Consider the following 26359-nt stretch of genomic DNA (forward strand, 5'->3'; position numbering starts at 1 on the left):
CCAGTGTGGTATGGTACGAATAATTCTCCTTAGCATTAACCCTTATGTTCCCTTTGGGTTGCAGTGACCCACTTTAAATTTCTTTTTTCTTTTTTTTAAACCAAAAGTGGAACAAGACATAATGAGCTTGGTTCAATTTCTATAATGAACAGCTTTTTGGAGAGACTATGCTTAGGTCATTTTGACCTCTAAGTAACAAGGTGAAATAAAGGTGTTACTTACACACAGGCACAGCTAACAGGATGATCCCCAAGCACAGAACCCTCCAGAAATGTTGGCACACCTAAAAAAAAAAGGTTGTATAAAATAAACATTACATATAAAAATTCAAAAATTTATTTCAAACAACTTGCTGTTGTTCCATCGTTTTCATTAGAACTCTTTAAAAAAATTCAGTACCAGTCAAAAGTTTGTACACACCTTCTAATCCAATGTTTTTTCTTTATTTTCATGAATTAAAAGACACTTCTTCACGTCTTAAAGTAATGATGGATGTCATTTCTCTATACTTAGTCAAGCTGTTTCTTGACATAATATGGATGACTACAGTTGTGGTATGGAATAGGGCTATTTACTATATTTTTATTATTTACTATTTACTGTGGGTGGCACGGTGGTGTAGTGGTTAGCGCTGTCGCCTCACAGCAAGAAGGTCCTGGGTTCGAGCCCCGGGGCCGGCGAGGGCCTTTCTGTGCGGAGTTTGCATGTTCTCCCCGTGTCCGTGTGGGTTTCCTCCGGGTGCTCCGGTTTCCCCCACAGTCCAAAGACATGCAGGTTAGGTTAACTGGTGACTCTAAATTGACCGTAGGTGTGAATGTGAGTGTGAATAGTTGTCTGTGTCTATGTGTCAGCCCTGTGATGACCTGGCGACTTGTCCAGGGTGTACCCCGCCTTTCGCCCGTAGTCAGCTGGGATAGGCTCCAGCTTGCCTGCGACCCTGTAGAAGGATAAAGCGGCTAGAGATAATGAGATGAGATGAGATGAGACTATTTACTGTTTGATCTGAAACACATTAAAAAGGCAAGAAACTCGTCCACTAATTAACTTTTGACGAGGCACAGCTGTTAATTGAAAAGCGTTCCAGGTGACAACCTCATGAAGCTGGTTAAGATAATTCCGATAGTGTACAAAGCGTCATCAAGGTAAACGCTGGAGACTTTTTAAAATAATCTCAAATATGAAACATATTTTGTTTTTTTTGTATACCACATAATTCCATATATGTTCCATATGTTATTTCATAGTTTTGATGTCTTCAGTATTGTTCTACAATGTAAAAAATACAAAATACAGAAAAACCTGTACATGAATGAGTAGGGGTGTACAAACTTTTGCTTGCTACTGTAAATGTGCTAAAATTATACATCAGTTTTTTACATCAGTCTTCTGGTGTGTTTGGGGTTTTTTTCAGCAGAAATAGGCTTATTTCAAATGTTTTGATCACGTGGTCTGTTAACAAAACTTTTAAATGAAGAGGAAATAAGGTGAGCCATCTACCCAAATTCAGATCTCGTTTCGCTTGTGTTTCAGTCATGGGCATCGCCAATCCATCTATTAGCTTAGGGGTAGAGGTCTTTAACATTCAACACAATTTCCAAATGTTGTAATGATTAGCCTACGTATTTTCCAACTACGGCAATGAAGTAGTCAAGCAGGTGGTCTATTGTTGTCCGGATGCTTACACTACACTCACAGAAAATAAAGTACATTATTGTACCTTTGGGGTACAATGGCTTGTCACCGGGGCAGTACCCTCTGAGGTACATATTTATACCCTTTATATACTGCTTGGGAACATACATGTACAACCCTGATTCCAAAAAAGTTGTGACAAAGTACAAATTATAAATAAAAACGGAATGCAATGATGTGGAAGTTTCAAAATTCCATATTTTATTGAATAGAACATAGATGACATATCAAATGTTTAAAATGAGAAAATGTATCATTTAAAGAGAAAAATTAGGTGATTTTAAATTTCTTGACAACAACACATCTCAAAAAAGTTGGGACAAGGCCATGTTTACCACTGTGAGACATCCCCTTTTCTCTTTACAACAGTCTGTAAATATCTGGGGACTGAGGAGACAAGTTGCTCAAGTTTAGGGATAGGAATGTTAACCCATTCTTGTCTAATGTAGGATTCTAGTTGCTCAACTGTCTTAGGTCTTTTTTGTCGTATCTTCCGTTTTATGATGCGCCAAATGTTTTCTATGGGTGAAAGATCTGGACTGCAGGCTGTCCAGTTCAGTACCCGGACCCTTCTTCTACGCAGCCATGATGCTGTAATTGATGCAGTATGTGGTTTGGCATTGTCATGTTGGAAAATGCAAGGTCTTCCCTGAAAGAGACGTCATCTGGATGGGAGCATATGTTGCTCTAGAACCTGGATATACCTTTCAGCATTGATGGTGTCTTTCCAGATGTGTAAGCTGCCCATGCCACACGCTCTAATGCAACCCCATACCATCAGAGATGCAGGCTTCTGAACTGAGCACTGATAACAACTTGGGTCGTCCTTCTCCTCTTTAGTCTGAATGACACGGCGTCCCTGATTTCCATAAAGAACTTCAAATTTTGATTCGTCTGACCACAGAACAGTTTTCCACTTTGCCACAGTCCATTTTAAATGAGCCTTGGCCCAGAGAAGACGTCTGCGCTTCTGGATCATGTTTAGATACGGCTTCTTCTTTGAACTATAGAGTTTTAGCTGGCAATGGCGGATGGCACGGTGAATTGTGTTCACAGATAATGTTCTCTGGAAATATTCCTGAGCCCATTTTGTGATTTCCAATACAGAAGCATGCCTGTATGTGATGCAGTGCCGTCTAAGGGCCCAACGACCACGGGCACCCAGCATGGTTTTCCGGCCTTGACCCTTACGCACAGAGATTCTTCCAGATTCTCTGAATCTTTTGATGATATTATGCACTGTAGATGATGATATGTTCAAACTCTTTGCAATTTTACACTGTCAAACTCCTTTCTGATATTGCTCCACTATTTGTTGGCGCAGAATTAGGGGGATTGGTGATCCTCTTCCCATCTTTACTTCTGAGAGCCGCTGCCACTCCAAGATGCTCTTTTCATACCCAGTCATGTTAATGACCTGTTGCCAATTGACCTAATGAGTTGCAATTTGGTCCTCCAGCTGTTCCTTTTTTGTACCTTTAACTTTTCCAGCCTCTTATTGCCCCTGTCCCAACTTTTTTGAGATGTGTTGCTGTCATGAAATTTCAAATGAGCCAATATTTGGCATGAAATTTCAAAATGTCTCATTTTTGACATTTGATATGTTGTCTATGTTCTATTGTGAATACAATATCAGTTTTTGAGATTTGTAAATTATTGCATTCCATTTTTATTTACAATTTGTACTTTGTCCCAACTTTTTTGGAATCGGGGTTACACATTTTTGGCCTGAAAAAGGTACACATAGTTACAGTGAGGACCAATAATGAGCCCTTGGGGGTACACTAGTGTAGATTGTACCTTGGGGGACAGAAATGGACTCCTACTGTACCCCTATTTCTGACGGTGTACATGGGATGTTTGACGTTTACACCACAAACGTTGTATGGTCAACTGTATCCCAGCCCACCTCTCAAGGTGGGTGGAGTGATCAGGGGTGGGTTTCCCAAAAGCCTCTTAACATGAAGAGCATCTTAACTAGGCGAGAGAGCATTCATTGTGCTGCTCTCTCTACCATTTAACGATGACCTTTGTGCTATGCTGCTTTTGGGAAACCCACCCCAGATCACATTGCATCTCCATGACACATTGGACCTTATTCACGTCTGATCAACTCACTAAGGACACATGTGAATGCCTGGCTTGAACTAGCTAGGATTTTTCAAAGGGGGGGTCACACACTGACTGGCAGCCTGAGTACATTATGTAACAAAAAATAATTACCATTGCTAGTTTTAGGTAGCTTAGAAACCGGCTCTTCCATTATTGCTGTTTCTTCCACGTTTTCTTGATGTTGTGTTCTAGAAACGGCACACTAAAACTTAGCTTCGATGCCACAAAATGCAACTTTGATGGAAAAAAATAAATTGCTTACCTCTCTTCACATTGAAAGAAGGAGGAAAGTTTAGCTTGTTTTGACATGGCGAATTATTAACACAAGAGGAAATACTCGTAATTCGTAACTAAAAAGACTGCAGCTACACTGGCAGCTTGACCATGCTTTCTAGTGCGATCGTGTTGCGCTTGCGCAGAACTGTTTCAGTCCTGCGTGCCTTGGCTCGTGCACCTGAAGGCGCGCTTCGGGCTGCAAGCGTGCCTAACGAGCTCCGGCACGTGCGGCGTTAACAAAGAACACCTGTCTTTAATCAATGAACTATGTTTGGGCTATTTAAGGACTGTGCCCATGCAAGAATGATGTGAAGTATTACGCCGCATCTAGTGTGCCTTACTAAGCCTTGTTCCCTGTTCCTGTCCTTGTTGACCTCCTGGTTTTTTGACTCCTGTTTCTCGTCCCTTGATCTTGTATAGTTTTGCCTCTGATATTCTGTCCGCGCCTCGATTGACCTCCTGCCTGTTTCCTCAATTATGACTTTGGAAACTGTTTTGGACTGTTTGCCTGTTGTGTGCGTTTCACGCACTTTAAGCTCATATCATACTGTGTATTATTTAACATTATCTGCACTTACATCTGCCTCTCCTGCACACACTCTGACAAACTGGGTTTTCGCACCCAAACCACAGGAAGTCCATACAAGGTTATAGAAACCCTAATGAGGCTGAGGTGACAATCTAGTTTTAAAAAAATGTTAGAAAAATTACAGTGGGTGCTTTTCTAATATTCTTATGCGGCTATTGAAAAAAATGTATGGTCTGACAAGGGGGGGGGGGTCATAGGCACCCCAGGACCCCCCCTCCCCTTAGCTACGCCCCTGCTGCAGCATAACTATAAGGCTGCACATATATCAAAACCCCTTTATCTATTATACCATAGGAAAAACAAAGACCTTTCAATCCAAAAGAGACAGATGGTTGTTGACCTGCACATATCAGGTGATTTATATATAAATACATGAGCAGTTAGGGTAGCACGGTGGTGTAGTGGTTAGCACTGTCACCTCACAGCAAGGTTCGAGCCCAGTGACTGACGGGGGCCTTTCTGTGTAGAGTTTGCATGTTCTCCCCGTGTCTGCATGGGTTTCCTCCGGGTGCTCCAGTTTCCCCCACAGTCCAAAGACATGCAGGTTAGGCTAATTGGTGGCTCTAAATTGACCGTAGGTGTGAATGTGAGTGTGAATGGTTGTTTGTCTTTGTGTCAGCCCTGCAATGATCTGGTGACTTGCCCAGGGTGTACCAAAATGTTTGCAAAATGTAAAAGAACATGAAATAAAAGTTGTGATTTTGATGTAAAAAGTGTAAGCAACCAGCAGAGGTCACATTACTGGTTAAATGGAGTATACCTGAGTTTATGGAAAACCCTAGAGAACATATCTAAACAACATCTTCAAGAATAAGACCAAGACCAATCCCAAACATTGACTATGATGAGTGATTTCCAAACTGTGGTACATGTACAGCTGGTGGTACACAAATTACCTAAACTGTACATTAGTGTAATACTCGAGACCGGTCTCAAGACCACTTTTTGAAGGTCTCAGTCTCATCTTGGAATCAACTGCATTTTTACCCGGTCTTGGACATAGAGGACTTGGGATTTTATTTCAAGACTGGTCAAAAACACAATTGTTGGGATTTCACTAAATTGCCTATGAATTCTGTGCATTACCTGATTTATTTGTTAACATTGTGACTGTGATTGGATGTAAAACTTCCTGCTTCAACTGCAACCAATAACGTGACTCATTGCTAATTTGAAATTCTTCTTCCTGTTAATAGCTATCACCCCTCCCCCACCCCCTTCACACACACTAGTCTGGTCTTGACTCGGTATCACCCTGCCTTGGTGTTGGGCTTGACTTGATCTCAACCCCTCAAAGTCTTGATCTTGTCTTGGTCTCGAGACATTTTGTTCTTGGTTATGACTTGGTCTCGGTTTAGGTGGTCTTGACTACAACACTACTGTACATATCACATTACAATGATGTAAAAATTAGATATTATAAAATATTTCAGAAATAAAAATTTCCTGTGCTTAGCAGTAACAATGCCACTTAGAGTGACATGATGCTATGTTTGACATAGCATGAAGTAGTGATGTTAACATTAGCTAAACAGTAAACACCTTGAAACAATTGACTTTATCTAATTGACTATGCCAGTCCAAACAGGTTTATCTGTCTCATTACAATGGTATTATTATTATCCATCCATCATCCATAACCACTTATCTTGTGCAGGGCTGTGGACAAGCTGGAACTTATCCCAGCTGACTATGGGTGAGAGGCGGGGTACACCCTGGACAAGTCGCCAGATCATCGCAGGGCTGACACATAGAGACAAACAACCATTCACACTCATATTCACACCTACAGTCAATTTAGAGCCACCAGTTAGCCTAACCTGCATGTCTTTGGACTGTGGAGGAAACCGGAGCACCCGGAGGAAACCCACACAGACACGGGGAGAACATGCAAACTCCACACATAAAGGCCCCCGTCAGGCAAGAAGGACCTTCTTGCCGTGAGGTGACAGTGCTAACCTCTACATCACTGTGCTGCCCATTATCTCATCTCATTATCTCTAGCCGCTTTATCCTGTTCTACAGGGTCGCAGGCAAGCTGGAGCCTATCCCAGCTGACTACGGGCGAAAGGCGGGGTACACCCTGGACAAGTCGCCAGGTCATCACAGGGCTGACACATAGACACAGACAACCATTCACACTCACATTCACACCTACAGTCAATTTAGAGTCACCAGTTAACCTAACCTGCATGTCTTTGGACTGTGGGGGAAACCGGAGCACCCGGAGGAAACCCACGCGGACACGGGGAGAACATGCAAACTCCGCACAGAAAGGCCCTCGCTGGCCACGGGGCTCGAACCCGGACCTTCTTGCTGTGAGGCGACAGCACTAACCACTACACCACCATGCCACCCCATTATTATTGTTATTATTATTATTATTTAGTAGTCGCGGTGGACTTATGCAGGCAAGGTGGCTCCTTCATTGTTACATTGTTGGTATCTGCAGTAGGAAGTAGTACATGGGATATTTGGTTTGGCACATTGTGGTAAATAGACTGAAAATTTTGGGGAACCTCTGACTTTGATAATGGAAAGAATGTGGCACGATAAAAACAAATGAAGCCATTATTTTCTGCAACCCTTGTCTCGTATAGTTAACGAACTGCCTTCTGCATACATTTATGATGCACATTATATCACATTTTATGACCCTCCAGCCCTGAGCCTTTACTCTGTTTTCAATTGCTAGCAGTGGAGAAGCTTATGAGACAGCAGGTGCATGTTACAGGAAGTCATCACCTGTACTCAGTCATAACGCTTGCCAAGTTCCTTCCTGCCACATTCATAGAGCTGAACTGTGCAGTCAAGGTGACTCGATCCACCAGTCTGAACTCACTGCAACTAAATAAAAAAGAAATTGCTCTCAAGCGCTGTGTATCTCCATGGCTCTAGTTATTACATGACCTGAAACTGTCCTATACATGCCTTGTTTTGAGGTTTGTGTTGTTTTATCTTATATATGCTTTCTTGTAATTGCAATTACAGTTAAAATAATTTTTTTTTCTTGGATGTTGAGATTCCTGTGGATTTATGTTCACATACTGTATATCCAAATAAATATAATCATATGTTGTACAACATCAGAGTTTCAGTGTATGATCCTTGTGAGGATCTTCTACTGACCATTGACATAATTATTAATGCTATGTTTAAACCTAAATCTAACCCTGATGTTCATAAATCTCAGGAACCAAAAGGAAACATTTTGTCAGTAAGATTTTTTTTTTTTATTTTAGACAAGCAATTTGCCTTGAAGGGACAAGCCAAATGTTTCCACAATGTCAAAATTGTCAGATATTCCTATACTCATGGGGACATTTGGTTCCAAGAAAAATATACAACATGCTCAGCCATTACACACATACACTGAACAGTCATAACATTAAAAATGACCACTGACAGGTGAAGTGAATCACGTTGATTATCTCATTACAATGCCACCTGTCAAGAGGTGGGATATATTAGGCAGCAAGAGAACAGTCAGTTATTGAAGTTGATATGTTGGAAGGAGGAAAAATTGGCAAGCGTAAGGATCTGGACAACTTTGACAAGGGGCAAATTGTGAGGGCTAGATGACTGGGTCTGAGCATCTCCAAAATGGCACATCTTGTGGGGTGTTCCTGGTATGCAGTGGTTAGTACCTACCAAAAGTGGTCCAAGGAAGGACAACTGGTGACAGGGTCATGGGTGTCAAAGGCTCACTGATTCACATGGGGCACAAAGGCTAGCTCATATGATCCAATTCCACAGAAGAGCTACTGGACCACTTTTGTAGGTACTAACCACTGCATACCGGGAACACCCCAAAAGATGTGCCATTTTGGAGATGTTCTGACCCAGTCATCTAGCCATCACAATTTGGCCTTTGTCAAAGTCACTCAGAGCCTTACATTTGCCCATTTTTCCTGCTTCCAACATATCAACTTCAAGAGCTGACTGTTCTCTTGTAATATATCCAACCCCTTGACAGGTGCTGTTTGAATGAGATAATCAATGTAATTCACTTCACCTGTCAGTGTTTTTCAATGAATGATTCAGGATGAAAGAGATGATATATATCTCATCTCGTTATCTCTAGCTGCTTTATCCTATTCTACAGGGTCGCAGGCAAGCTGGAGCCTATCCCAGCTGACTATGGGAAAGACGCAGGGTATATCCTGGACAAGTCGCCAGGTTATCGCAGGGCTAACACACAGAGACAAACAACCATTCACACCTACGGTCAATTTAGAGCCACCAGTTATACTAACCTGCACGTCTTTGGACTGTGGGGGAAACTGGAGCACCCAGAGGAAACCCACACAGACACAGGGAGAACATGCAAACTCCACACAGAAAGGCCCTCATCGGCCCCTGGGCTTGAACCCAGGACATTCTTGCTGTGAGGTGACAGTGCTAACCACTGTGCCGCCTATACCTGTATATGTGTGTGTGATCACTTTCCTCAATAAATAAATGACCAAGTATAATATTTTTGTCTCATTTGTTTAACTGGGTTTTCTTTATCTACTTTTAGGACTTGTGTGAAAATCTGATGATATTTTAGATCATATTTATGCAGAAATATAGAAAATTCTAAAGGGTTCACAAACTTTCAAGCACCACTATATGACACTGTGCTACACAAACAGAAGAAATCCAATTAATATGAAATACTTTAATGTCTGATATGTTACTTTGGCTGAATTATAGTGTTCATCCGAGGAACCTTGTCTTTTTATCCCCCACCCAAACAAAGTTTGGCAGGGGATATAGAAATGGGTTCTGTCCGTCTGTCCATCTGGCCGTCTGGTCACGTTTTCGTTTATGGGCCAGATCTTTAAAACTACTGAAGATATCTTCATGAAACTTTGTATACATCTCAAGTAACATGTGAACTGGTGCCTTTTGCTATTTTGGATTTTTGAAAAAAAGTATTTTTCAAATATTTACATAGAAAATAGATTTTGACTTAGTTTCTAAAAGCAATGTTCGTTTCCGGAGCATATATCCAAAACTATTCATGATAAGGATTTGAAACTTGGTGTACATGTTAACAAGTTGACGCAGATGTGCCTTTTCATCTCATCTCATTATCTCTAGCCGCTTTATCCTTCTACAGGGTCGCAGGCAAGCTGGAGCCTATCCCAGCTGACTACGGGCGAAAGGCGGGGTACACCCTGGGCAAGTCGCTAGTGTGTTTATACTGTTTATATTGTCTGTTTTTTTCAATTATTCTATTTTTATTTCTTGCATTGCCTGTTTGCACCATGGGTCAGACAGGACTGATATTTCATCTCTGCTGTATGTCGAGCATGTATAGCATATTTGACAATAAAGTTGACTTGACTAGTATATATAAATTATTTATTTTTCTAGAAGCTGTGTTAGAGCCTTAAAAATGGCTTTTCTATGAATTAACTTTGTACTCATTCCTCTATTTTGTCATATCTCTGATGTCTCATCTCATCTCATTATCTCTAGCCGCTTTATCCTGTTCTACAGGGTCGCAGGCAAGCTGGAGCCTATCCCAGCTGACTACGGGCGAAAGGCGGGGTACACCCTGGACAAGTCGCCAGGTCATCACAGGGCTGACACATAGACACAGACAACCATTCACACCCACATCTACTGTCAATTTAGAGTCACCAGTTAACCTAACCTGCATGTCTTTGGACTGTGGGGGAAACCAGAGCACCCGGAGGAAACCCACGCGGACACGGGGAGAACATGCAAACTCCACACAGAAAGGCCCTCGCCGGCCACGGGGCTCAAACCCAGGACCTTCTTGCTGTGAGGCAACAGCGCTAACCACTACACCACCGTGCCGCCTGTGCCTTTTCATACCAAGGAATTTGAGAAATTTTAATTTTCATGTTTCCATGGAAACAATTTCAGACTTAGTCTCTCAGGTTAATCTTCGGGGTAGGTTTTGTTTCCAGAGCAGGACTTGAAAAAGTATGAGTGGTATGGTCTTGAAAGTTGGTATATGTGTTGATTAAGTAATGTATATGTGCCTTTTGATACTAAGAAATGTGAGAAATTTTAATTTTTAGCTCACCTGGACCAAAGGTCCGGTGGGTTTATGCCATGGGCTGCTGAGGTCAGTGTAAAGAGGTAGGGTTGGTTTCCTGCAGCAGAACTTGAAAAACATGACAAATAATATCTTGAAACTTGGTATATAGTTGGTATATAGGGCAGGGGATATAGATGACTCTGTTTTCTTGTTCCCTTTAATTTATTTTTTCTCTTCATCAACATCGGTTCACCAACAGCTTCTGCTACAGTCAACACCTTAAGCAAAGAGACACATCTTCAATCAGCCTTATATGACTGCTACATTTTTTCATTCATTCCCTCCTAAATATTTAAAGAGTGCAGAAAAACATGAGGTACCATTTTGGAAAGTCATTACCAGCCTCCAGAGTGTAGAAAAAAAATCTGGTAAATATGAAGAAATAGTTACCTGTGTAAAGACTACATGGAAATGTTTCCCCCTTATTTGTATGTTTCAGCAAGTAACTATTGTTCTTTAAGCAGCAAGAGAGAAGAGCCTGTCGATTTCTGAAATAGAGTTATGAGTAATTTTAATCTGTAAAATTTGGTAGAAGTAGCAACAAGGTGCATATAGAGTCTGCTTCTAGTGCCATGTCACTGATCATTATTAGTTAGAGAATTAAAGAAGATCACAGCACAATGGCTGAAAATATTCACTTCACAAAAAGTATATTCACTGTGATGGAACACTTCATTAATAACTAAAATATATAAGAAATACAAATGTAATTATATAAACTATATCATTCTTTAGTGTAACCCATGATATGTACAGTACCAGTCAAAAGTTTCTATACCCCTACTCATTCATGTACAGGTTTTTCTGTATTTTGTATTTTCTACATTGCAGAACAATATTGAAGACATCAAAACTATGAAATAACATATATGGAACATATATGGAATTATGTGGTAAACAACAACAACAAAAAAACACAAAATGTTTCATATTTTAGATTCTTCAAAGTATCCAGCATTTACCTTGACGACTCTTTGCATACTATTAGCATTATCTTAACCAGCTTCCTGAGGTAGTCACCTGGAATGCTTTTCAATTAACAGGTGTGTCTCGTCAAAAGATAATTAGTGGATTAATTTCTTGCCTTCTTAATGTGTTTGAGATCAAATAATAATAATAATAATAAATACAGTAAATAGCCCTGTTCCACAACTGTAGTAATCCATATCATGTCAAGAACCGCTCAACAAAGTAAAGAGAAATGACATCCATCATTCCTTTAAGACATGAAGTGTATTTTAATTCATAAAAATAAAGAAAAAACATTGAATTAGAAGTTGTGTCCCAGGCTTGTAGTACTTGAGTCTGACTTGTACCCTATTTTTAAGGACTCATGACTTGGAATTGAGGACTGATGACTCGGACTTAGACTTGGACTCATGCATTAACTGCATTCTGACTCGTAAATTGGAGATGAGGACTCAATTTTGTCTTATTTTTTTGTAACATGCCATAATTATTAGGCATAAGATATTTATATCTACATTAATTTTTGTACTACTTTTATGCAAGAGAATGCACATTCATCTGTTCATGCATCATGTTCAAGAACAAACTAACATTAATGGCGCTAAAATGCCTGGAGAGAATACCCCTCGATTGTCCACTTTGCTTATACAGACTTCTTGTGCAGTGGGAAAAAATGCACTGCTGTGTGTTCCATATGTAGAAGAACTATTGAGGAGACGACGGGGACGATCTCGAACTTCAGTCGTCATTTGGTAAGACTCCACTCAGAGAAGGAAGTGACACACTATGTTCATTGCTCTGTTGATAGTGGGCGGGGCTTGCTGAGCGATGAACTAGCTAGTGTTAACCCTCTCTCATGTTATGTACCCTGTTGATAGTGGGCGGGGCTTGTGAACAAGCTTTTTATCTGTAGCCTATTAACTAAAATGGGACAGTCAAGCAGTAACATTAGTCCAACACAGCAGCAGAGACGGTTTCACATAAAGGCAGCAGCAACCACCGTCAAATGGTGCGGTTGGAATCTTGTTCTTGGACTCGACTTTGATCAATAGTGGACTCGACTCAAAAATTTCTGAAATGACTTAGACTTGACTCAGGCTTGAACACAGGGGACTTGAGACTGGACTCAGACTTGAGGTTTAGTGACTTGACTACAACACTGGTGTGTCCAAACCTTTGACTGGTACTGTACTTTGTACTAATTTTTCTTTTATGATCTTTTATTTATCATACTAATTGGATAATTCTAATGGATATCCTGTGACACTATTTTAATGAAATGAAATTGCTTGTTGTATGTCTCTGCTGCTTTTCCATTGTCCAATCACAATATCCAATAGACAGATATTTGATCAGTTGCTGCTGGTTTTAAATTTTGCACAAGTATCATCATTTCTGACTTCGTGATCAGTGTATAGAAAAATGACTCTCAGTCACTACCCCAGTAATTTTTAAAAAAAATTCTCTGTTTTTCTTTTGTGTAACTTTTGGTCCATCCATTGTGGACTTTTCACTCCTAAGCCTCTGCATTGAGGCAGCTGATATACGTAGTTTGCCAAGGTCAAAGCTGTGTTGTGAACTGTGCTCATTGGCCTGTGGCTGTTCAATTTGTTGTGGGAGAAGGAGTTGATGAAAAGAAAATAGCTCATGGGGTAGCCAACTCTACAGCTCAGAGAAGTGGCCGAGATGTGTTCTGTTTTGCTCACTTTGCAACCATAGCAATCATTCTTGGGTTAAAAGAGCAAAGTGAATACAGTGTGGATAAAGACAAATGCATGAACAAACTATAAAATGTGTGCAAAATGTTTGTAAAAAGAAGACGTAGTGTTATTCCATTTCTATGTTTCTCACAGGAGAAGTGGAATGAAGATGAATGAGATCCAGCACTGACAGTGAAAATGATGTTTTAGACATTTTTTTTAGACCAAATGGTCTAACTTGTAAATTTGGAGCAATTTGCATGACTTATGTCATCTGAAAATATATAAAGGTTAAGGTTTGGGGAAGGGGGTGGGGTTAAAACTTTTTTTGGTACAACTTCATTTGTATAAAATTCAAACAATACCATATTGCTTTTAAAAATATATGTATACATAGTTTTCATGAGATAGGTTGCTTCACATTCCTAAGAGCAATATTTCAACCCTTACAGTGGGTATTGATGTATTGACATTCAGTTTGAATCAGTAGTCAGTTATACCTAACAACATACATGTCAACCTTTAGTCAATCAAACCTGTATAACCAACCTCCAAAATCCGTATTTCCCTTATAAAATCCGTATAAGATGCAATTTAAAATAATTTACCAAAAATTTGAATGATAATTAACAATGATATATCCCAGTTAGTTTTTATTCAATATTAATAACAATAAACCTTCAGAATGAATACAAAGCTCCAATGTTTGACAAAAACACAAAGTGTTATCAGCGTAGTTATGAAGGAAATACTTCGTTGCTTGGAGACAGGTTTCACCGAGCGGCTATTATGCATGAGACTTCATATTAGCCACAAAGTCAGAAAAATCTGTTCGTAAAATTACGTTATAATGACCAAATACAATGAAAAGTATTTTTCCAGTCTCACCTGTGAAAGGTAATCCCATGTGATCTCGTTTGGACGGTAAACCTGTTGGTACAGTTAAACGCAGCGCATGAATGAGGCATCTTTATTCTCGGCTACTGTCTAGACGCTATACCAGAGACGGTTGAAGGATCTCCACTTTGCCACATCCAATATGGCGGCGAGGATGACGTATGATTCTACGCAGAAGGCGGCGTCTATGTTTATATGTCTATGACTTCACGATTGGCGGGATTCTCGCAATGCGGTGTGCGCATGATCAAAAGTGGAACGAAGTCTCGCTACCACAAGATAACGCGCGATTTCATAAGACTCTTTACTGGCTGTCTGTGGTGTACAATACGTTTGTAAATGTTATGCACTCTTTTATCATCGTGGGAATTGATTATAGCTCTAAATAAATATTGAAGTTTTTTTAAAGAATCCGTATAACTTTATTTATACGCCCGTATACTACGTTTATTGAATCAAATCCGTATAAAATACGGACATTCCGTATAGGTTGGCATGTATGTAACAACATTCCAACATTTGTTTTTAGCAAGAGACCCCCCCAATAATAAATAAAAATGGCTTACATGGCTGTAGGTGCTTTATTATATTACAGGCATTTAGTAGACACTCTTATCCAAAGCAACATAGAGAGTAGTTGCAATGAGGTGCTTTGCTCAAGGGCACTTTAGCCATGGATTTTCCTGCTGGTCCAGGGAATCAAACCAACAACCTTTTGGGCCCAAGGCTGTGTCACGAACCCTTCTGCCATGACTGCTCCTTTGTCCTGGTCAGGGTGTTGCTGTGGATTCAAAGCTATCCCAGAAACACTGGGTGTAAGGCAGGTATACATCCTGGATGGGATACCAGTACAGTGCAGGGCAGCATGCATACACACATTCATACATTTATTGACACTTACAGTGGTGCTTGAAAGTTTGTGAACCCTTTAGAATTTTCTATATTTCTGCATAAATATGACTTAAACATTATCAGATTTTCACACAAGTCCTAAAAGTAGATAAAGAGAACCCAGTTAAACAAATGAGACAAAAATATTATACTTTGTCATTTATTTATTGAGGAAAATGATCCAATATTACATATCTGTAAGTGGCAAAAGTATGTGAACCTCTAGAATTAGCAGTTAATTTGAAGGTGAAATTAGAGTCAGGTGTTTTCAATCAATGGGATGACAATCAGGTGTGAGTGGGCACCCTGTTTTATTTAAAGAACAGGGATCTATCAAAGTCTGATCTTCACAACACATGTTTGTGGAAGTGTATCATGGCACGAACAAAGGAGATTTCTGAGGACCTCAGAAAAAGCGTTGTTGATGCTCATCAGGCTGGAAAAGGTTAGAAAACCATCTCTAAAGAGTTTGGACTCCACCAATCCACAGTCAGACAGATTGTGTACAAATGGAGGAAATTCAAGACCATTGTTACCCTCCCCAGGAGTGCTCGACCAACAAAGGTCACTCCAAGAACAAGGCGTGTAATAGTCGGCGAGGTCACAAAGGTAAATTCTAAGCAACTGAAGGCCTCTCTCACATTGGCTAATATTAATCTTCACGAGTCCACCATCAGGAGAACACTGAACAACAATGGTGTTTCTAAAGGAAAATGTCAGGACATCTTCCATGAACTGAATCTCAAGAGAAGGTGGGTCATACAGCAAGACAAATGACCCTAAGCACACAAATCTTTCTACCAAAGAATGGTTAAAAAAGAATAAAGTTAATGTTTTGGAATGACCAAGTCAAAGTCCTGACCTTAATCCAGTCGAAATGTTGTGGAAGGACCTGAAGCAAGCAGTTCATATGAGGAAACCCACCAACATCCCAGAGTTGAAGCTGTTCTGTTTCACGGGCGATTGCTCTAAGACAACGAGGGAGGCTCAGCCTCCTCTAAAAATGACGAACATCGTGTAAGATGAATTGCGCTAGGCTTATGTTATAGCCGACCTTATAACATTGCTATTTCAGATCCAGAATCATAGAAATATATGTGCTCAACCCAACTACAGTGCGAAATCATTCCGTTATAACTTTCCCCAGTTCGCCTAATGTGTGCGTGAGTTTTTCCCCCTCGTGACAACGCGATGCAGCCCAGCCTCAGTGGACTTCAATGGCATTTGGGAGCTATACGCTTTTCAATATCAAAATGCAAGACGATTATTGGACAAATACTGTGAAAACGCCTGCCTACGGACTCCCACGGACTCCCAGCCTCACAGTGGGAGGGACATGGCAAAGCTTTCCGTGAGGAGACTGGTGATTGGTGAAAGCGGCCGGATATTTTCTTTGAGTGACAGCTCGTTTCAAATATAGACAGACAATGGTGAATTTCAGTTCAGTCCCATTCGGATTCGCAAGTGCTGTGGTGTATTGTAAGAGATCAGCTTACATTTCGATTTCATTCATTACATATGGTTTCTACCAGCTTTTTTAGTTTGTATATATTTTCATTGTAAATAAAGTGTAAATAGGCGGCACGGTGGTGTAGTGGTTAGCGCTGTCGCCTCACAGCAAGAAGGTCCTGGGTTCGAGCCCCGGGGCCGGCGAGGGCCTTTCTGTGTGGAGTTTGCATGTTCTCCCCGTGTCCGCGTGGGTTTCCTCCGGGTGCTCCGGTTTCCCCCACAGTCCAAAGACATGCAGGTTAGGTTAACTGGTGACTCTAAATTGACCGTAGGTGTGAGTGTGAATGGTTGTCTGTGTCTATGTGTCAGCCCTGTGATGACCTGGCGACTTGTCCAGGGTGTACCCCGCCTTTCGCCCGTAGTCAGCTGGGATAGGCTCCAGCTTGCCTGCGACCCTGTAGAAGGATAAAGCGGCTAGAGATAATGAGATGAGATGAGATAAAGTGTAAATATAGTGTTGTCAAGTTTGCTATCTTAGTTCCAGAAATTTCATTTATTTGAGTGACTGAACTTGAACTTGAGGGGGCTAGTCAGCTAGCAAGAAAGCTGCGCACGGATGCCAAGCATTGTTGATTTAATTTTGGCGAAGCCATTTGCCAGTCTTCCTTTCGAGGAAAAAATTAAACAGCAGGGTAGACCAACGCCTCAAATTGACTTGGTGAAAAAGGTAGGGAATAATACTCGTTCCTTTCAGCTCTCCTGGTACGAGAAAGTGAATTGGCTAACAGCAAGTTCAGTGACGAGGAAAATGTATTGTTGGCCATGCCTCTTGACTCCCACCTGGTATGACAGGGTAACTGAACATTTTCTAGAAAAAGAAAGGAGGGCAGAATTTTCTTTTAAATAATACTGATATGGTGGTGACCCACATCAACAACAGTAAATAGGCTACTTTAGTAATATGTCATGGATGGACCAAAAATATAGAATCTATTTAAAATGTTTATGCTGAGTATATTATATTGGAATATATATTTTTCTGGATATGAATTAAACACAGCTACAATTTGGAAAACATTTTTAAACAAAAACACAGCCGAGAACATTTCACACTACAGACCTGCATTAAAAGTGAAGGGTTATCAAAATTGTCAATAAAACATTTCTCAGTCAAAATAAGTAAAATATAGGGAAAGTGTCATTGAATGAAATGTGTGGCACCCAGCTCTATGTTTGGCTCCCCAAGGTCAGTGCTTGTGCCTATTCCAGAACACTCTGCTGTTACTGCTGAGGTTCCTGACAAAGAGCTGCTTTCAATAATGATCAATTTTTAAACAACATGCCACAATTTTAAAATATAAAATGTTAAAATATACCCCCCCCAACACGAACATCATGTATATTGGACAGTAGGCTAATGGGCCAAAAGAACCTGTTATTTCACACTTTGTGACCCTGCCAACAATCAGCCAGATCAGAGGCAAGAATATGGGCAAAATTGATGTGTTTTTTCTTTTAAAATCTGGAAATATCGTAACCGACCAGCCTCCCCTGTTTGAAAGGCTACCAGCCGCCACTGTTCTGTATGGAGGAATGGGCTAAAATTCCTCCAAGCCGGTGTGCACGACTGATCAACAGTTACCAGAAACGTTTAGTTGCAGTTATTGCTACACAAGGGAGTCACACCAGATACTGAAAGCAAAGGTTCACATACTTTTGCCACTCACAGATATGTAATATTGGATAATTTTCCTCAAGAAATAACTGACCAAGCATAATATTTTTGTCTCATTTGTTTAACTGGGTTCTCTTTATCTACTTTTAGGACTTGTGTGAAAATCCGATGATGTTTTGGGTCATATTTATGCAGAAATATAGAAAATTCTAAAGGGTTCACAAACTTTCAAGCACCGCTGTATGGTTAATTTATTTTTGCCAAACTACATACTAGCATGTTTTGAGGAGGAGAGCAGAAATCAGAGAACCTGAAGGAAACCAACATGGACAGGGGGAGAACATTACATTGTTTACATTCAATTTGATTCACCATTATTATTTGTACAAGCACAAAGCCAATGAAATACAGTTAACATCTCATCAGAAGTGCACATAGCGATGTAGAATTTTGTGGTACAGTACAATTAAACAAAGATATGATGTAAGATAGCCATAAAGTACAAGTGACAATGTACAGCAAAGGCATGATATATGTAAACATGGATCCAGTGAGGTGAATGAATGGTATTCAAGACACTGCATTACAATTGAATGAAAGCTGCAAGTAGAAGAACATGCAAATAGAACTGTATATCAGTAGATATAAATCCAATGACATGAATGGATGGTATGCAAAGGCCCTACAGTATAGATAAACATGAGGTGCAAGTAGAAAAATGTGCAAATTTGGTGGGTTGGGGGATTAGTGCCATTGTGAAGAGAGATTGGCAGCTGAGGGGTTGAGGCTGTTTCTGATGTGGCAGCAAAAGCTCCTGTAGCGCTTGCTGGATGGGAGAGTAGTGTTGTAGTACTTGAGACTGGTCTCAAGACCACTGTTTGAAGGTCTCGGTCTCGTCTTGGAATCGACCGCATTTTTACTCGGTCTTGTCTTGGTCTCAGACACAGACGACTTGGGATTTTATTTCAAGACCAGTCAAGACCTCAACTGTGGGGATTTCATTAAATGTCTGATTTATTTGTTAAAATCATTACTGTCCATCCATCCATCCATCCATCCATCCATCCATCCATCCATCCATCCATTATCCGTAACCGCTTATCCTGTGCAGAGTCGCGGGCAAGCTGGAGCCTATGGGCGAGAGGCAGGGTACACCCTGGACAAGTTGCCAGGTTATTGCAGGGCTGACACATAGGTGGGGTTTACATTAGACCGTATCAGCGGATCATCAGATTAACGTTTTTAAAACGATTAGCGTGCACACAGCAACGCCAATACATGATTCGCGTGCACACAGCAACGCCAATACACGGATACGCTTGGCTCCGCAGGCATCCTGCGCTCCAAATCACTCCGCCCTGAACAGCGAGTGCCCTCTGGTGGGTGCGCACTCCGGCCCTGCGCAGCTCACAGAGCGCGCGAGTGAAGCGCACGAGCAGTGATTCGGGACTGAGCCGCTGTGTGTGTGATCCCAGTGCATATCGGGCATGCGCATCACTTACCACTTGCAAGTGGAAGGATGGCAAGCCTAAAGACAATCATAACTACACAATGGGCAGTATTTGCATCAGTATTTGCAGTATTTTCATACTTTTATACTCTTTAATGAAAGGTGATACAAGGCGGAAGTCTGCGCCGTTTTTCAGCAGTCGCGTCACATGACCAACGCCAGCGAATCAGGAAGGTGGATGTCACAGTGATGTTGTCCAATGACGACGCCAGCTAGAGCTCAGCACAGCATATCCGCGTATTCTCAATGTTTACACAGCACCGGACCAGACACGATCTGGATTGAATACGTGGACCCTGGCGGATTCCCATTTCCTGGTGTTTCCAGGCGTTTTAATGTAAACGGACAGTGCATCCGCGAAGAAAACGAGACAGATACGGTCTAAAGTAAACTTGGCCATAGACACAAACAACCATTCACACTCACACCTATGGTCAATTTAGAGCCACTAATTAACCTAACCTGCATGTCTTTGGACTGCAGGGGAAACCGGAGCACCTGGAGGAAACCCATGCAGACATGGGGAGAACATACAAACTCCACACAGAAAGGCCCCTGTTGGCCACTGGGCTCAAACCCAGAACCTTCTTGTTCTGAGGTGACAGTGCTAACCACTACACCACTGTGCCACCCCAAATCATTACTGTGATTGGATGTAAAATTTCCTGCTTCAAATGCGACCAATAATGTGACTCATTACTAATTTGAAAATTTTCTTCCTGTTAACGGCCATCACCCCTCCCCCACCCCTTCACACACACTGGTCTGGTACTGGTCTTGACTTGGTCTCACCCTGCTTTTGTCTTGGACTTGACTTGAGCTCAACCCCCTCAAAGTCTTGGTCTTGTCTTTGTCTTGAATGTGACTTGGTCTTGGTTTAGGTGGTCTTGACTACAACATTATGGAAGAGGAATGAACAGTCCTTGATGATGACTATTGAATGCTTTTGATGGAAGGTAGCTGGGCAGCAGTGATGTGTTGGGTAGTTCTCAGCACTTGCTAGAGGGTCTTTTGGTCGGAGACTGAGCAGATGCCTTACCACACTGAGATGCAGTCCATCAGTATGCCTTTGATGGTACTGTGATAGAAATTTGCCAATATCTGAAGAGATAGATGAGCTTTCCTGAGTCTCTTCAGGAAGCAATGACACTGTTGCACCTTTTTCCTCATATATGTTTGTACCTTGGACATGAACAAACACAATTAGAATTCCAAAGTTGTTCATTTTTGACTTATTGGTTAATAGATGTTGTTTGATTTCCTTTCCAAGCTTGTAACAAGCACAATACTTTATGCGAATTGCCAGAGAGTTGCCAGCTTTATGAAATAAAAAGGACTGTCATCGTGGTGAATTGTATTGCCTCTGTCCTGTGTTTACAATATCTGGTGACATATCTGTAGTTGCGGCACTGTTGGGATCTTTAAATGCCTTCACTGTTGCTTTCTTGTGTTTTACTATTTCATTTGCTCTGTCACAGACTGATGATTGCACAGAACTGTGTTAGCATCCATAGTCCCAGATACACCAGTGTTTACTTTTGATCACTAACAAAACCAAAACAAAACCACGTATACAGACATAATAAGCCTAATTTCAGCGACTAGCTTTTAGCTACTGTGACTGTTGTAAAGTGCTTCATGATCTACAATCTAAAAGGTTCTTTGTTCTAGTGTACTAACTAGCTTCCTAAGTGTCACCCATATTCCCTTTTTTCTCCTTCCTCTTAGCCTGCATAAAAATACTCATAAATAACATACCACCACGTTTTGATGTCTGACCATGTTTTTTTAAATTCAAATTTATTTTCTGATATTCTTATTGCATTCACATTTTTATAAAGGCAAAGACATCTGATAATCTAAAAAAAAAACAAAAAAACAACAACAACATTCATCTGAAAGTCATTTCGTATTCAGTCAATAATAATAATTATAGCCACATCCTAAAATGGAGTGTTGTATTCAAAAACTGTTGGCACTTACGTAATGGAATATGTAATCTAGACACGTCCTTAGGAATATAGAGGACAACTTCATTTTCTCCACTGAGACAGGGACAAAACCTTTTACTTGCATGAGGTGCAAAAATACAACACTCTTCTCAGAGCACAGCCCAAAATTCACACATCTGAGAAAGCTAGACATTACTATGAAACAGAATTCACTTGGGTATGGTGATGTTTCGAAGTGAATAATTTGTTTTCCCTAACGGATTAAAAAAAAAGGAATTACATACAGTATTTGGGTTGGTAAAGACGAAGAAGAAGCTGCAATGAAATTTCAGCTAAGTACAGTGAAGTTCACCTCTGGTGCTAACACAGTGCCAGTCAAAAGTTTGGACACAGCTTCTAATTCAGTGGGTTTTCTTTATTTTTACTAATTAAAAGTCACTTCATGTCTTAAATTAATGATGGATGTCATTTCTCTTTACTTAGTTGAGTGGTTTTTGACACAATAGGGATTACTACAGGTGTGGAATAGGGCTATTTACTGTATTTTTTTATTATTTACTATTTACTGTTTGATCTCAAACGCATCAAGAAGGCAAGAAATTAATCCACTAATTAACTTTTGATGAGACACACCTGTTAAGTGAAAAACATTCCAGGTGACTACCTCATGAAGCTGGTTAAGATAATGCTAATAGTGTGCAAAGCTAAAATGTAAAAATATTTTTTGCTTTTTTAAACAATTTTTTGTTTACCACCTAATTCCATATATGTTCCAGATGTTATTTCACAGTTTTGATGTGTTCTACAATGTAGAAAATAGTCAAAGTACAGAAAAACCTATGAATGAGAATGAGGTGTGTTCAAACTTTTGACTGGTACTTATACCATATTTTTTTAATAAATACCGGTATTTATTAAAAAAATAATTATAAATAAATTAATTAATTAATAATGGGAATGAGTGAGAGATTTCATTACATTTCATACATTTGAAAGAAGTTTTAAAAGAGTCATGAGGCTTGTGAGATTTCTTCTTATATTCTTACATCATTATTAAGACAGTAAAAATGTACAGACTATCCAAAGTTTCATCTTAAGTTATATGCATTAGTCTTTTTCAAAGTGTACATAAACAGAGGATATTCCACAGTTGTGTGAAGATATGAAGTTTATCTTCGAGTGGTGAACATATTCACAAGTGAGCAAAGTCAATGAGTGAAAATATTTTCAACATGAAAAAACAAACTTCATATCTTGTACTGTGTAATATACATTTACTGTGTAACATTACAGTGTATTGTTCTTTATATTATATGGACACATCCACAAAAAAAATGCAAGCTAATCAAAAGAATTTTAATTTTGAACCAGTTAAATATTTTGACAATATGTGCCTAGTCGGGGCGGCACGGTGGTGTAGTGGTTAGTGCTGTCACCTCACAGCAAGAAGATCCAGGTTCGAGCCCCGTGGCCGACGAGGGCCTTTCTGTGCGGAGTTTGCATGTTGTCCACGTGGGTTTCCTCCGGGTGTTCCGGTTTCCCCCACAGTCCAAAGACATGCAGGTTAGGTTAACTGGTGACTCTAAATTGACCGTAGGTGTGAGTGTGAGTGTGAACGGTTGTCTGTGTCTATGTGTCAGCCCTGTGATGACCTGGCGACTTGTCCAGGGTGTACCCTGCCTTTCGCCCGTAGTCAGCTGGGATAGGCTCCAGCTTGCCTGCAACCCTGTAGAACAGGATAAAGCGGCTAGAGATAATGAGATGAGATGTGTCTAGTCAGTGGGAAAACACTGAGAGTGACGTCATCGGTGTGAAACATCAGGAAATATGTCACTCAGATCTTCAATGTGTTTCATATGAAAAATGTGACTTTTTTTTAACATGAGAAGATAAACTTCATATCTTCAAGCCAGTGTGTGATTTTCTTTTTATTATATCGACACATTCACAAACAAAAAGTACCCAAATTTATCAAAACAATTCATTGATTTCCTCATGAGTGAGATATAAAGATTTATGTCAAAATTTTGTTTCTCCATGTCTTGGATGGAGCGTGTATGAAAAATACGAGTGGCATATTTTCCGTAAAAATCTTATGTATACAGTGGGAAAAATAATTATTTGATCCCCTGCTGATTTTGTAAATTTACCCAGTTATAAAGAAATGAGTGGTCTATAATTTTTATGGTACTTTTACTTTAACAAATAGAGACAGAATATCAACAAAAAAGTCCAGAAAAAAAACACATATAAAGGATATAAATTCATTTGTATTTGATCGAGTGGAATAAGTATTTGGTCCCTAAGCAAAACATGACTTGGTACTTGGTGGAGAAACCCTTGCTGGCAAGCACAGAAGTCAGATGTTTCTTGTAGTTGGTCACCAGGTTTGCACACATCTCAGGAGGGATTTTGGTCCGCTCCTCTTTACAGATCCTCTCCAAATTTTGAAGGTGTTGTGTCCTTATAATATATTTGTTTTATGTATGTTCCTGGACATACTGTACAGCTTGGTCATTGAAATAATCCATTGCACATACTCTTTAAATATATTTATTTCTTTTATAATTGTATATTTTAGATTTCTTCATATTTTTATTCTATTTATATCTCTTTACGAAATTATTATTGTAATTGTTCATGCACCAAACACTAAAGCAAATTCCTTTCATATGAGAATGTACTTGTTCATAAACTCAGTTCTGATTCTTTAGAGTTAATGATACATTATTTTCCTTTCTCTGTCTCTCTCTCTAGGATGATTAAGAAACAAAAGCAGAAGACCTTCACACAAGTTCTGGTGCTCATCTGCATGCTCACACTCTTGCTATCACCGATCCACATTGCAGGACATAAAGGTGAGTGTAAAGTTAGGTATTAAAACTTCCAAGCCAATCATGATTAAGAACAAAAATCATGTATAATCACAATAGTCCCTAGAACAAGATTTATTAGTTCCCATATTTATATATATGCACTCACTGGCCACTTTATTACGGCTTTATCACCTAGCAGAAGCTAGTCAGATATTTCAGTCACCTGAAATGATATAATCAGCCTTCTTATAGCATGCAATAGAAGAATATTTCTATGGATGATCATATACCTAGATTTTATTTGACTTTATTTCACATGGAATATACACTCACCAGCCACTTTAATAGGAACTTGTTCTTGATTCTAAGATTCCTGTTCTTGGCTGCAGCAGTGGAACCCAATGTGTTCTTCTGCTGTTGCATGCTGAGATGCTTTTCTGCTCACCACGGTTGTAAAGAGTGATTATATGAGTTACTATATCCTTCCTGGCAGCTCAAACCAATCTGGCCATTTTCCTCTGACCTCTCTTATCAGCTGTTCTTATAAGGTGTTTGTTTCCACCCATAGAACTGTCGCTCATTCAATGTTTTTTGTTTTTTGCACCATTCTGTGTAAACTCTAGAGACTGTTATGTGTGAAAACCCCAGAAGATCAACAGTTTCTGAAATACCAGTCCATCTGGCTCAAACCAACACTCATGCACACTTTGAGATCACAATTTTTCCCATTCTGATGTTTATAGTGAACATTAACTGAAGCTCTTGATTTGTATCTGCATGATTTGATGCATTGTGCTGTCACTGGACTGGCTGATTAAATAATGGCATAAAACAGCAGGTGGATAGCTGGTGAGAGAGAGAGAGAGAGAGAGAGAGAGAGAGAGAGTGTATAAACACTGCAAAAATGACATCTTAGCAAGTGAAAATATCTTGGAAATAGTTGAAACGATCTAGTATTTCTTATTAGAAAAATACAAGGCACCAATTCTGAGATTATTAAACCTAGTTCTAGATTGCAACTAACTTATTCCAAGATGTCTTGTCAAGTAAAATTATCTGTCCATGCAGCAAGATAACTTCACTAGTATTAAGTAATTTTCTCCTCAAATTCAGTTTTCAATTTTTTGCAGTGAACAGCTTGCAGCTTGTTTCAGGTAAACAGTGAAAACATCATTAGCTTCATTTTCCACTCCTGGTATACTGCACTCTAGAGGCATTACTCAAATGAATTATTGTACAATAAATAATCTAATTTAATTCCACAACCAGTCTGATTAAGGTAAACACCACAGCAGTAAATTTAGCTAGCACTGCAGTTGTCTTTTTTTTTGCTTTATAAATGAACACGTATCAGTCTGATGGATCACACTATAGGAATTCTCGATCGATATTTTGGAATAATGCATGCTGGAACAAATTACTGTACAACATATTAAACCCTAATTGTATGCCACTATGCTTCTTTATCAGGGCATGACGGCTTATATCCACTCGACTGGTATAAAATGCAGAAATGCATTGTGGGTGTGCCTGAGAAATCACTAGTTGCTATGATATGACACACAAGTCTGATGGTGGCAAATTACTTCCAATCCTATTCCAATCTATAGCATGCTTACTGAGGCTGTAATAATGTGTTAAATAAATCAGTATGTGCTGTATTTTAATTACTGCTGGGGATTTTCTAGTGCCGGAATAGCATTGTAATGTTCTTACATTTTCCCTGAAGTCATTTGAAAAGGGTAGAAGTAATTATTTGTTGACTAGAAA

At 39.9% G+C, this 26359-nt stretch overlaps 1 protein-coding gene across 3 annotated transcripts in view; it reads left to right on the forward strand.

Annotated features, from left to right (window-relative positions):
• The window catches only part of LOC132870054 (chemokine-like protein TAFA-2), a 158968-nt gene that overhangs the window by 43010 nt on the left and 89599 nt on the right, over positions 1 to 26359 (forward strand). For all 3 annotated transcript variants that reach the window (XR_009651049.1, XM_060903598.1, XM_060903599.1), the window contains exon 2: positions 24531 to 24631. Coding sequence is in view for 2 of the 3 variants with exons in the window: in XM_060903598.1 (XP_060759581.1) it covers positions 24532 to 24631 (100 nt within the window). In the remaining variant the exon portion in view is untranslated. The remainder of the gene's footprint in view (positions 1 to 24530; positions 24632 to 26359) is intronic.

This window comes from Neoarius graeffei, chromosome 21, assembly GCF_027579695.1.
Source record: "Neoarius graeffei isolate fNeoGra1 chromosome 21, fNeoGra1.pri, whole genome shotgun sequence".
In the NCBI taxonomy this organism is placed as follows: Eukaryota; Metazoa; Chordata; class Actinopteri; order Siluriformes; family Ariidae; genus Neoarius; species Neoarius graeffei.